Source organism: Cryptotermes secundus, unplaced genomic scaffold (genome assembly GCF_002891405.2).
Source record: "Cryptotermes secundus unplaced genomic scaffold, Csec_1.0 scaffold407, whole genome shotgun sequence".
Classification (NCBI taxonomy): domain Eukaryota; kingdom Metazoa; phylum Arthropoda; class Insecta; order Blattodea; family Kalotermitidae; genus Cryptotermes; species Cryptotermes secundus.
Window position 1 is genome coordinate 5,624,978 of NW_019741981.1, and position 13,366 is coordinate 5,638,343.

Consider the following 13,366-nt stretch of genomic DNA (forward strand, 5'->3'; position numbering starts at 1 on the left):
GGGGGGGGGAGGAATGGCCAGTGAATCCAGGAAACTCGAGGTCAATAGCACTTGGAGGTTGCGGTTAGACAAGAAGAACTGGTTGGCTGGGGACAGGCTACTGACGTCAATGACATGATTACAGGGGACAGGCTACTGACATCAATGACATGACGAAGAACTGGGGTGGCTTGTTGGATTTCTCTCGAGGGCCTTTCACTTCCTAATCATTACAGCTACTGCTCTCTGCATTCACAAGCCATTCACCTGCTCTGACGATGGAGGCGATACATTCCTCTGAAACGTCGGCCAAAAAGAATGAAACAAATCAAATTATTATTATTATTATTATTACTCCCCACCTATGGTGTCTCCACCTTTTTGTGGTGGTGGGGTTTGAGTTCCCCTGAGACCCTGAGAGCTATGCCAGCAGTAGCTAGCTACTGGTAGAGTCACCCATGCCAGACGGGTCAAGGGGTAGGAGGCAGATGAAGAGGGATAACCTGGTCCTCCAGGTTGAGGGTTGGGCATGAGGCTAACAACCTCATACTGTAAAAACTAAATTGTTTGGAAATCAGACAATCAGCATCGGAGATGAAAAATAGAGAAGAATGGAGGCAGATCGTTCAGGAGACAAAAGGTCACCCTGAGCTGTAGCGCTTAGGGGAAGGAGTTTTTATTATTACTATTATAGAAAAATTTAAGTTTTGTCTAAATGAGTTAACTGCTTTCACTACAGTCTTACATAAGAAACATAACTATATTACAGAACAATATGAGACAGAAATAGAAAATCTATCTACATCACGTAGTCTTCTCCAAACACTGGATAAGCCACAGCTACAATTCCATGATCTGTGCTTAGGTACATCCAGACCTCTGTACTTCATCTTAAAACACTGTATTGATAGTGGTGTGAGACACATTTCTGCATCTGAAATGTTTAGCGACTGTAGAGATACAGTTATGAAACAGTTCAGACAGGATTGCTACATGTTTTTGTATCCCATTCTAAATGGGAAACATGATACAAACTTTGTATCATGGGAGCATGCAACTGGTGATGGTCATCTCTGAGCTTGCAAAAAGTGCATATGCTGTCCTTTTTTATGAACTAGGTTACCTGTTTCTGTCCACATTACTTTTAAATGTTGCATTAATTTAGTCATTCTTATTAGACTACACTGATAATCTGGTTAAAGACAGTTTAACTGGACAACTGAATGAACACTGAAACTGATTCATTCTACAATGTCATGTTCACTAGACATTACATTCTGGACTACAAAAACCACACAAAGAAAAAGACATTGTACAGACAATGACAAATTAATTTATTGTGAGTAAAAATTAATTGGAAAGGAACATTAATTCTTTAAAATCCCAGTTTTGATGACAGCATAAGCAGTTTACCAATACCATAAGAAGTGGCTGTTCTCCAAAGAAGTGTAGTTGGTTTGGATATGGGCCTCTTCTCTTCTTACTTCAAGGAAATAAGTCACGAGGAAGCTGAAATACTGATGATGATGATGATGATCAAAGAGGCAAGCATGTTATTTGTGATAAATGTATAGATAACAGTTTTATTACAATATAAGAATTTTATAAGCATAATCACCTTGCCTATGAACTCTCCCTTGATCAAAAAGAGAATATTCTCCAAACTCTTTTCTGATGTCCTATGCCATTTTCACTCATCTTCTTGGCACTTTCTGTAAATTTATGCAACCTCTATTTTCACTTTCAACTCATGCCCTCCATGATCCTGCTACAACTCTGTTATGCAGTACATCTCAAAATCAAATGCACAGGAGGAAAATAGGAATTCCTTTAAGCAGTGCTTTTAGTTTCAGAAGACTCTTGAATGCAGCTGATGAGAGACCAAAAACCTTTTCTACAATTCTCTGTGTCCTGATGAATCTATAATAGGAATTTCTCTCAGACCTTTCATGTCTACCAATCACTTTCATGACATTATTTAATAAAGCAAATGCATTAACTGCTACAAACACACAAAATTGGTGAATTTCTTCTGATTCTGTATTTCAGCATCCCGTTGCAATTGTTCAACTCAACGTCCATTATTTATCGTCCGTCAATATTGCAACACTTGTTTATTCACCATTGAATTTTAATTTTAGTTTAACATTATACACTTTGACACTACACGTTTCGGCCCCAAACAGCCAGCTTCAGGTGTCTTGATATGTTACAAATAATTTATTAAATTATGTTTAAACTGCTACACTGTCTTAGTCCGTGTTAAAATCACACACTGGAGTTCTCTTTTCAAGGTAAAACCAGATAAAATCCTTTGAAGTTTCTATTATACCCACATTATTTCACCTCACACGGGGTGTCGTCCATTGTTCATAAATGTATGTCTGTCCAGGGTGTTTTGTTTCGGCAGCTTGCCCCTCACGTTCGTAGCCTACTTTTCAGTTATGACTGCCATCTGTAATTTATAAGATCCCTAGATTAATGTTGTTTTCTATTTGTTTGGTATTATTATTATGTCATGTTTGTTTACTTTGTACTCACATGCCCCTGGTTTGTGTGTTTCCTCCACAGTGTGTGGTGTTGTCTTTACTAGTGCAGATGCGGTGTGTTTGTTCTTGTATTTATATGGCCCGGTTGTGAGGAGTGGGGAGAGATCAAAATAAAACAAATATTGATCACACAATTAATGAGTTCAACAAAGCACAACCAACCATAAATTTTACCATGGAGAAAGAAGAGCATCAGTCTATCATTTTCCTAGATCTAGTAATACATCGAAATGACAAAGATTTTGAATTTGCGATATATCAAAAACCTACCTAAACTGACATTATAATACCAAATAGTTTGTGTCACCCACACGAACACAAACGATCAGGCATTAACTATTTACTAAATCGATTGTATACACATCCAACAGGAAAGACAAAAAGACATAGAAATGAACACAATTCAAAATATACTATGCAAAAATTTAATACCCGCCAGAAGAAACTAAAACAAAATACACATGCAGACTCGCAGCAACAAAGAACAAAGTGGGTCGCCTTTATGTATAACAGCAAGGAAGTAAGAGCAATCACAAAACTTTTTTGAGATACGGAAATAAAAGTGGCCTTCTGTACACAGCACACAATACAAAATACACATGCAGACTTGCAGCAAGAAAGAACAAAGCGGGCTGCCTTCACGTATAGCGGCAAGGAAGTAAGAGCAATCACAAAACTTTTTCGAGATACGGAAATAAAAGTGGCCTTCCGTACGAGGCACACAATACAAAATACACATGCAGACTCACAGCAACAAAGAACAAAGTGGGTTACCTTCACGTATAGCAGCAAGGAAGTAAGAGCAATCACAAAACTTTTTCGAGATACGGAAATAAAAGTGGCCTTCCGTACGTGGAACACAATACAAAATATACTAAAGCCACAGCCACAAATAGATAAGTATAACAGAAATGGAATTTATCAAATGAAATGTTTAGATTGCCCATTGAAATATGTTGGGACAAACAGGAAGAACATTCAAGACCAGATATAAAGAACACATTTACAACATAAAAAGTAACAATAGTAACTCAGGACATTCAAGTCACATATTGAACACCGGACACACATATGGCACAATAGCAGACACCATGGAAATCATAACAATGGGAAGAAAAGGAAAATATCTAAATACACTTGAGAAATACCATATTTACAAAACTAGTAAAAAAGATTTACATATGAATGACACCAACATCGACACACACAACCCTATATTTGAAATACTATACAAAATTTCACAACATAACACTATACTCTCCCCCATCTCTCCCCACTCCTCACAACCAGGGCATATAAATAGAAGAACACACACACACCACATCCACACTAGTAAAGACAACATCACACACTGTGGAGGAAACACACAAACCAGGGGCATATGAGTACAAAGTAAACAAACATAATATAATAATAATACCAAACAAATAGAAAACAACTTTAATCTAGGGATCTTATAAATTACAGATGGCAGTCATAACTGAAAAGTAGGCTACGAACGTGAGGCGCAAGCTGCCGAAACAAAACACCCTGGACAAACATACATTCATGAACAATGGACTACACCCCATGTGCGGTGAAATAATATGCACCAAAATAACATGGGTATAATAGAAACTTTAAAGGATTTTATCTGGTTTTACCTTGAAAAGAGGACTACAGCGTGTGATTTTAACATGGACTAAGAAAGTGTAGTGGTTTAAACATAATTTAATAAATTATTTGTAACATATCAAGACACCTGAAGATGGCTGTCTGGGGGCGAAACATGTAGTGTCAAAGTGTATAATGTTAATTAAAATTAAGTATTGAATAAACAAGTGATGCAATATTGACAGATAAACAATGGAGATTGAATTTCTTCTGGCTAGAGTTTGAGGTCTGAGTAATTTAAGCTGATCTTCTTCCATCTTGTTATAAAGACTGGTACTTGAAGAGAACTCCATCAGAAATTTTACCCTGACAGTCTATGTCAGCAAATATCATGATGTGCATACTTCCACCATTTCCCCAGTGTTTGTTTCTCAACATGTTTACCATCCATAGCATCTACATATTGTGGAAAATTCCACATAACACTGAATCCATCTGCTATTTCAACCCACAGTCATTCTGTTGTAGGAATCTGAAACAGTATTGAAACCACTGTTACTCACAGGTTACTTACTACATGCCATTATGCAATAAATTAAAATAACTTAATTTTCTTAATTCCAAAGATCCTAAGTTGCAAAATTATTTTTTTCAGGACAATAATTCTATTCCATTCTTCACCAATGGAGGAGGAGGAGAAATAATGGATTATCTGAGCTAGTAAACCTATCTAGTACAGGAACACTTGCTTCTCAAAGTGGAGACAGGGGAAGTCAGGATTTCCATGTTCCGTACAGTGCACAATGTGATTAGAAACAGAAAGGTTAACAAATAAGATGAAAACTTCCAAAACATGGTGCAGAACTGGATGAATATGATGTCCATGGTGAGCACCCAATTGTGGTAGAACTCATATGACATTTCTAATGTAACGTGAAGGGTATGCTTTTTCAACTTGGAAATGGAAGCATGTGAGAAACATAATTACATACCACTGCATCCTGTCTCCATTCTCCTTCAGTCCTCAGTATCAAATGTACAAGCACAATCACCACTAGAATCAAATATGTACATAGTCCTAATGTTTAAAATCCAGAGTAATTTTTATACAGTACACCCTTGCCATGCTTGGGTCTGCCAACTGATGATTTCAAGGACCCATGGTTTTCGATATGTACTATCAGGTTCTGCCAACCACAGTACATGGTTTCATGTATCCATGTTATTTAATTTTTGTATACATACAAAATATGACTTTCATACCAAGAGCTACAGCTGTAATGGCCACACCTTAAGTTATGTAAGTTCAAGTGTAATATTATCCTCCCATCTGTGTCTAGGTCTCCCAAGTGATCTCTTCCCTTCAGATTTTATAACTAAACTCCATATATATTAGTCTTTGATGAGTGTAAACAGTGGTCATAGTTCCTCTAAACCCCAATTTTCCTTAAGGCTTTGGTCTTAATAACTTTGTTGTGTATGTGTTTCAAGAATGCAACCAATGTTGTTGGCAAGGGACAGCTGTCATATTAGCAATTTTCAGAAAAATAAAACTATGTCATACATAGTCACATACGCTCACTAATAATAATAAATAGTTTGAGACTCACCTTCACAAATTACTTCAGGACATCAATCTAGGCTTCACACACTTCTGGAACAATTGACTGAAGGTGACCCCTTCAGAATCTTGAACATATATATCATGCTCGTGAATAAGTCACCACTGGCCAAATATCTCAACGTAAAGTCAGGCTGATTCTCAATTGTACTGTTTTAATTTAAAATTAAAAAAGCATAATTTTTAACAAGTACCGTTCCAGCAACATCACAAAATATTAAAGAACCCCAGTTGATATATCCTGGGCTCCAAAGAAGAAACCAACATGCTAGCTGAAAGCATCACGCTTCATCTATATGATTTTCATCAAGTTACAATTTAAATGGAAGAAACAGAAAATTTTAACATAACCAATTCTGTCAATCAAATATCCAAGTTCTGGTGCCAGTCTTATAAAGTTCATGGAGAAAGATGATGAATAGAAATTGAAGTCATCATCCCAGCCCATTCAGAAACCTATTACTTGATTGGCTGCACCTATCTGTCTTTCATATTGTGGCATATCTGCTCAAAACAGAGTCATGAAGCCAGCAAAGACAGCCATTGCTAGGGAATGGCTATGCAAACAACGACAACTGCCCAGTCACCCCAACAGACACAAATGCAACAATGGAGTAACTGTGGGAGAAGATGTTTTCTATATGGTCTGTGTTGAGATATTATAAGCAGGACCAGCTAGACCACCCCATGACTCAGTAATAAATATCTGGTGATAAGCCCCAGATTGGGCTTGGGACCAAGATTGACTGAATGACTGACCATCAGTCTTAATGTAACTTTGACTTGAACAACAACAAAGAAGGGAAGTCTCAAAGGCTGACTGACTGATCATCAGTCACAATGTGACTTTGACTTTGACACCCCACGACTGCCCCATGTGAAGGCGGGTTCAAATACTTCCACCGTAGCCCTGCAAATTGTGGGAGGCAATGAAAAGGAAACCCAGTGCTTTGGGGTATAACTGGGCCACCCTGTTCCTGAGGGATATAAATATGGGGACCTGGCCCTCAACATTGGAGGTGTCTCGAATCTAGGACAGTAAAATACGGTCATGAGTCCCATGGGACTCAGACCCGAGAATGACTGTACTGGTGAGGGCCAGAAGCAACTGTAAATAACAGATCCATCCTCTCGTCAGAGATGATGTTACATAAGGACTATTAACCGAAAGTTTTCAGTAAAAAAAAATATCAGCCATGGGTCTCAAGGGGCTTGGCACCAAGACAAACTGATTGGTGGTAAACCGCCAGTCATAGAGTAACTCTGACTCTGACACCCCAGGACTATCCTTTGCAACAGTACTATGCAGCAACACACAGTAACAGCAGTAGCCTCAACTGCCCACAGTTGTACAGACCTTCGCCATCACAGTGGGAAAAATGAGTGGCCTCCTCCTTTGAGGCACACCCAAAAAGTACCAAGTCAGTCAGTTCAGGCTTCTAATGCAAACAGTTCATCTCTGAACTTGCTCAAAGTAGTTACAACAATATTTCAGCATACCATGACATAGTTGAATGGGGTTGAGCCACAAGAAGGCAGCATAATGGCCATTACAAAAACTGTATTAAAACTCATGAAGCAAAATTGCCACTACTGGTCATAAGCAGTATATATGACTGAGCTGGCATGAGCTTTGACTTCAACTATTCTATTCTTGAACTGCTGGGACTCAGTTGTTGTGAGCTGTTATTGTCAGAAGCCGGTGGCTGACGCTGGGGACAATTCAGGAACCCTGAGGGAGAGGAACGTCCACCGTTGGAAGCCGTTACCAAGCAATGAAACTGAAGGCGTGACTGTGGACACTAGTGTGTGTGTGTGTAATAGTGAACTGTGTACTCATGTGCGGAAGTACAGGAGGTCAGATGGGACGGAGGTGGTGAGGAACCAACAGGCGAATATATATTTTTCTATGGACTAGGGAATGAAAATCATGACTTAGGTACAGGTTTCTTCATACATAAGAGAATTGTATCAGCAGTTAAGAGGGTACAGTTCATTAGTGATAGGACATCATATATAATATTAAAAAGTCACTGGTGTGATATCATCGTTATGAATGTTCACGCCCCAACAGAAGATAAAATTGATGAAATAAAGGGCAGGTTCTATGAAGAACTAGAACATGTATTTCATAAATTCCCGAAGTACCCTATGAAAATTTTGTTAGGAGATTTCAATGCCAAAGTAGGGAGGGAACACATTTTCAAACCAATGATTGGGAATGAGGGTTTGCATGAAATTAGTAATGATAATGGAGTTAGAGCAGTAAACTTTGCTACATCAAAAAATTTTACTGTCAGAAGTACAATGATCCCACATCGTAACATCCATAAATTTACTTGGACATCTCCTGATGGGAAGATACACAATAAAATCAACCATATTTTGATAGATAGGAGACGGCATTCAAATATACTTGATGTCCTCTCATTCTGGGCAGCAGATGGTGATACCAACCACTACCTGGTGGTGGCAAAGTTTAGGGAAAGACTGGCAGTGAGCAAACAAACAACGCGAAGAGTTCATATGGAGAGATTCAATCTCAAGAAATTAAATGAGGTAGAGGGTAAAGAGCAGTATTGTGTTGAAATTTCAAATAGGTTCACAGCTTTGGAAAACTTGAACATTGAAGTGGATGTCAATAAAACTTGGGAAACCATTAGAGAGAATATAAAAATTTCTGCCAAGGACAGTCTAGGTTATTATGAACTGAAGAAGCATAAGCCATGGTTCGATGAAGGATGCTCAAAATTATAAGACCAAAGAAAACAAGCCAAATTCCAATGGTTACAGGATCCAAAAAAAAAAATGAATGGGGATGAACTGAACAGTATAAGACATGAAATCAGCCGGCATTTCAGGAATAAAAAGAGGGAATATATGAAAGACAAAATTGATGAACTTGCAATGAACAGTAAGAACAAGTACATTAGAGACCTCTATAGAGGAATAAATTACTTTAAGAGGGGTTACCAACCTAGCAGTAACTTAGTAAAGGATGAGAATGGTGATCTGCTTGCAGATTTCCACAACATTTTGAATAGGTGGAGGAACTACTTCTCTCAGTTTTTTAATTTACATAGGGTCAGTAATGTTAGGCAGTCAGAAATCCATACAGCTGAGCCGTTAATACCTGATCCTTGCCCTTTTGAGGTTGAAAGTGCTATTGCAAAATTGAAACGGTTAAATCGCCAGGTAGTGATCAAATTCTGGCCGAACTTCTTCAAGCAGGAGGTGAAATATTACATTCTAAGATCCACAATCTAATTACCTCTATTTGGCATAAGGAAAAATTGCCTGATCAGTGGAAGGAGTCTATTACTGTACCAGTTCACAAGAAGGGTGATAAAACTGACTGTAGTAATTATAGGGGGATATCACTGCTATCAACTTCTTCTTCTTTCAAGGTTAAGTCCACATATAGATGAAATTATTGGGGATCATCAGTGTGGGTTTCGATGTAACAGATCAACTACAGATCAGATCTTTTGCACTTGTCAGATACTGGAGAAAAAATGGGAGTACGATGAGACAGGACATCAGCTATTCATAGACTTCAAGAAAGCCTATGAGTCAGTTAGGAGGGATGTATTGTACAATATTCTGATAGAGTTTGGGATACCCATGAAACTAGTTAGGTTGATTAAAATGTGTTTAAACGAAATGTATAGTAAAGTCCGTGTAGGTAAACTTTTGTCTGATAAATTTCCTATCCAGAATGGTCTAAAACAAGGAGATGCTTTATCGCCACTCCTTTTCAACTTTGTTTTAGAACATGCCATTATGAAGGTCCAGGAAAACCAGGTGGGACTGAAATTAAACGGGACACATCAGCTGTTGGTCTATGTTAATGATGTGAATCTACTGGGTGATAATATAGATAACACAAAGAAAAACACACAAACTATAACTGATGCTAGTAAAGAGGTTGGTCTAGAAGTAAACACAGAGAAAACTAAGTATATGTTACTGTCTCGTCACCAAAATGCAGGGCAAAATCATGACATAAAGAAAGGAAACAAATGTTTTGAAAATGTGGCACAGTTCATATATTTGGGAACAACAATAACAGATCGAAACCTGATTCAAGAGGAAATTAAGAGGCGATTGAACTTGGGTAATGCTTGCTACCATTCAGTCCAGAACCTTTTGTCTTCTCGTCTGTTGTCCAAAAACATAAAAATTAGAATATACAAAACTTAATTTTGCCTGTGGTTCTGTGTGTGTGTGCAACTTGGTCTCTGACATTAAGGGAGAAACATAAACTGAAGGTGTTTGAGAACTGGGTGTTGAGCAGAATATTTGGACCAAAGAGAGATGAAGTGACAGGAGGTTTGAGAAAACTGCATAATGAGGAGCTTCATAACTTATAACTCTTCTCCAAGTATAATTAGGATGATCAAGTCAAGGAGGATGAGGTGGACAGGGCACGTTGCACAAATGGGGGAGATGAGGAATGCATATAGGATATTGGTGGGAAAGCCAGAAGGAAAGAGACCATTGGGAGCACCAAGGCACAGGTGGGTGGACAATAATAATAATAATAATAATAATAATAATAATAATAATAATAATAATAATAATAATAATGAATAAATTAAATACAAATAAAATGGATCTTAGATAGGTAGGATGGGATGGTATGGATTGGATTTATCTGGCTCAGGATAGGGACCAGTGGAGGGCTCTTGTGAACATGGTAATGAGCCTTCGGGTTCCATAAAATACTGGGAAATTCTTGAGTAGCTGCAGAATTGGCGGCTCCTCCAGAAGGGCTCAGCTCCATGAGTAAGTAAGTAGTCCTGTGCTGTATCAGATAGTTCAAGAAATCTGGATATCAATCCAAAACCCATCTATAGTCACAGTCAATCACGTGACAATATAAAACACTGTGATGGCTGACTGTGTAATTATTTATTAATTAACATCAAGGTTACCATTATCTCAATTAGTACACAATTACACAACTGAAAAACATCATTGGTGTGTTGTGTATGGAAGGTGGATAAGTGCAACCAGTTCATCCAATGCTGTTGTATAGAATTATAAACATAATATTTATATCCCAATAAATTTCACACACCTGATTTTCCAGTAGAGTGTTGTCAACAATGTAAGAACTTGTTTGTATATTCTTGTCCAATGGATGATCCTATAAAAAATCCAGTAGCTAATACCAGTTACAAGTAAAGTTCATATGATGCTATGGGCCACATATATTTCCAGCATAACAGTTTCCAGTCACCTCTCCAAGTATCCCGCTTAGTCTAGAGTGCTAATAATGCACAAAAGCTACTATGATAGTTTTTGATCCCACAAAACTAGTGATTCTTCTGGGGAGGGGTATGATCTTGAACACTTAATCCACCAATAATGAAACATTAGGTTAGTTATGGCAGCTTATTTAATTTCATTTACTTTCTTTAAGACTATAGATAAGCCAACCAAAGAATTATCATGGGCAGTAGTATAAAATGTAGGATTTGACATTTTTTCAATTGTGGTTATGAAGAGTTCTATCTTCTGGGATATAATGCCATGTAATCTGCTGGAAGTCAACCGATGTTTCAGAGAAACATGTCACCTCCATCCTCAGAGCTGAACAATAAGAAAGCTTGGCTTGTCTGTTGACTTTCAATGGACTACATAGCATTATATCCCAAAAGACAGAGCTCTTCATAATAATATTATAGTTACAAACAGGAGAGGGCCTGCCCACTGGTGCCCCTCACTAAATGCTGTAAAATGACTAATCCAGTCACAAGTATGGAAGAGTGTGGGTAGAGTAAGTGGAATGAAGGGTACACAAGAGTGAGGGGGGAAATATGTGAGTTTGTTCATCTCTACTATAGATACTTTCAGCATTCCTGTATTCATTCTGACTGTAATATGATGGAGGACTGTAACATAATCTTAACTTCTGAAATTATAATTAACTTCAAAATCACCTGCATAAATATGATTATGTAAGTATAATAATAAAAAACATTACAACCACATCCTCTAAACTAATACTTACTGGTGGAATTGCTCCTTCTCCACTACAACTGCTAGCATCTGCTTCACCTTCCAAATCAGTGGCTTTCCGTTTTATTGTAATCTTGTTTCCACTTCCAGCATACATAACAGAATACAGTGATGAACCATTAGACACAGTGCGAAGTGCTTGTAGATCAGTTGCACATAAGCCATTATTGGGATCTGTAGGACTCAAGGCTGCTGATGCTAAAGCGGTTTGTGTCTGCGTTGATGTACTAGTATAAACACAAGGTAAAATACTATATGCAGATTTTGACAGGCCACCTGTACTTTTGTACTCATCTTTAAAACCGGCACCTTCTTGAATAAGATCCATAAGACTTGATGTACCAGCTGCGTTATTTCCATTACTAGCAGCAGTTGCTGCTGACACTAAAAGACTCCTATAAATCGAAGTGCTGGTTACATACTCACACAGCTTTTTATAACACTGCAGCAAAATTCGTAACTGAACATTTTCAACATATTTATCATAATTTTTACACCAACTACAGGAGGGTTTAAGCTTTTTTCTTCCTCCTTTACACGACCTACACACATGATGCTGGCAATTTGTCTCTGTCGGAGTATACGGCTCTATTAGTAAATTTCCACAAACAGTACAAGAAAGAGACTGTCTCAGATACGGTACTAAGCGATATAAATCTGTCCATGAAGAATTATCTTCTATGTCAGCTTGTAATACTAGCCTACATGTTGACACATAAAGACTGGTTGCATTCATAGTTACACTTAAGATAAAAGATAGTGGATGGTAACAAAAATTGCTTACAAAAAATTCGGCGTCCACAAATTTATTGTACGAACTTCATACAATACAATTTATACTACGCAGAATGACCAACCTGAATATTTGAAATAGAAGTTGTTCTTGAAGAAGTTACAATATTTTAAGAATTATAAATACTGGTAAAGTTCTTTTAATATTATCTAATCAGGTTTAATAATATGTACATAGGATTGCAAATTATTTCCACTCCAATATAGCCAAAGGGGAATCAGTACGTTGGCTATCTTGTGAAGCAGGCACTGACACCATCGGACACCATATACCCAATCACCTACGTATACAATTTGCGTTAAGAATTTTGATTTGCAGATTTAGAGCCGCGTGATTCAAGTGCTTTCAAACCTGCGTAAAGCAACGTGAGAACGAGTTGGGCGAGCCAGGATAAAGTTCACGTCCGCATGTGGTAATACGAAGTGTTTTCATTTGATCTAGTTTCTCATCATTTTATGCCAAACCATTTCATTAAAATAATCATATGCAATGACGACTCGTGGAACCAGAACAATCATGCAGGGTCATAAGCATGGCATTAGCTACAGGCATAAACGATAACGAAGTCTGTAGTTTAGGTCTGCGACGGATGAAACCATGCCACTGTGCTAATACCAGACACCTAATAAGATGTGGACTAAAGTCTTTTGTCTAAGCCAAAACCTCTATGCAGCTTTATCAACAAACAAGTTACATATTCACATAGGAAAAAAAGGCCTTTGTTGTTCCACAGAGTGCATTAATATCATCAATAAATACATCTAAACGCCATTCAAAGTAGTTTATACAGAGGGGTGAAATACA

At 37.7% G+C, this 13,366-nt stretch overlaps 1 protein-coding gene across 3 annotated transcripts in view; it reads right to left on the reverse strand.

The window, feature by feature from the left end:
• Nucleotides 1-12,597, reverse strand: part of LOC111872940 (E3 ubiquitin-protein ligase MSL2) — a 19,949-nt gene extending 7,352 nt beyond the window's left edge. For 2 of the 3 annotated variants that reach the window (XM_023867242.2, XM_023867244.2), the window contains exons 1-2: nt 11,762-12,597; nt 10,826-10,894 (exon numbers count right to left, since the gene is read on the reverse strand). In XM_023867242.2, coding sequence (XP_023723010.1) covers nt 10,826-10,894; nt 11,762-12,505 — 813 coding nt within the window. In that variant the 5' untranslated portion in view covers nt 12,506-12,597. The remainder of the gene's footprint in view (nt 1-10,825; nt 10,895-11,761) is intronic. The other variant, XM_023867243.2, reaches the window with a different exon arrangement.
• Nucleotides 12,598-13,366: the final 769 nt, after the last annotated feature.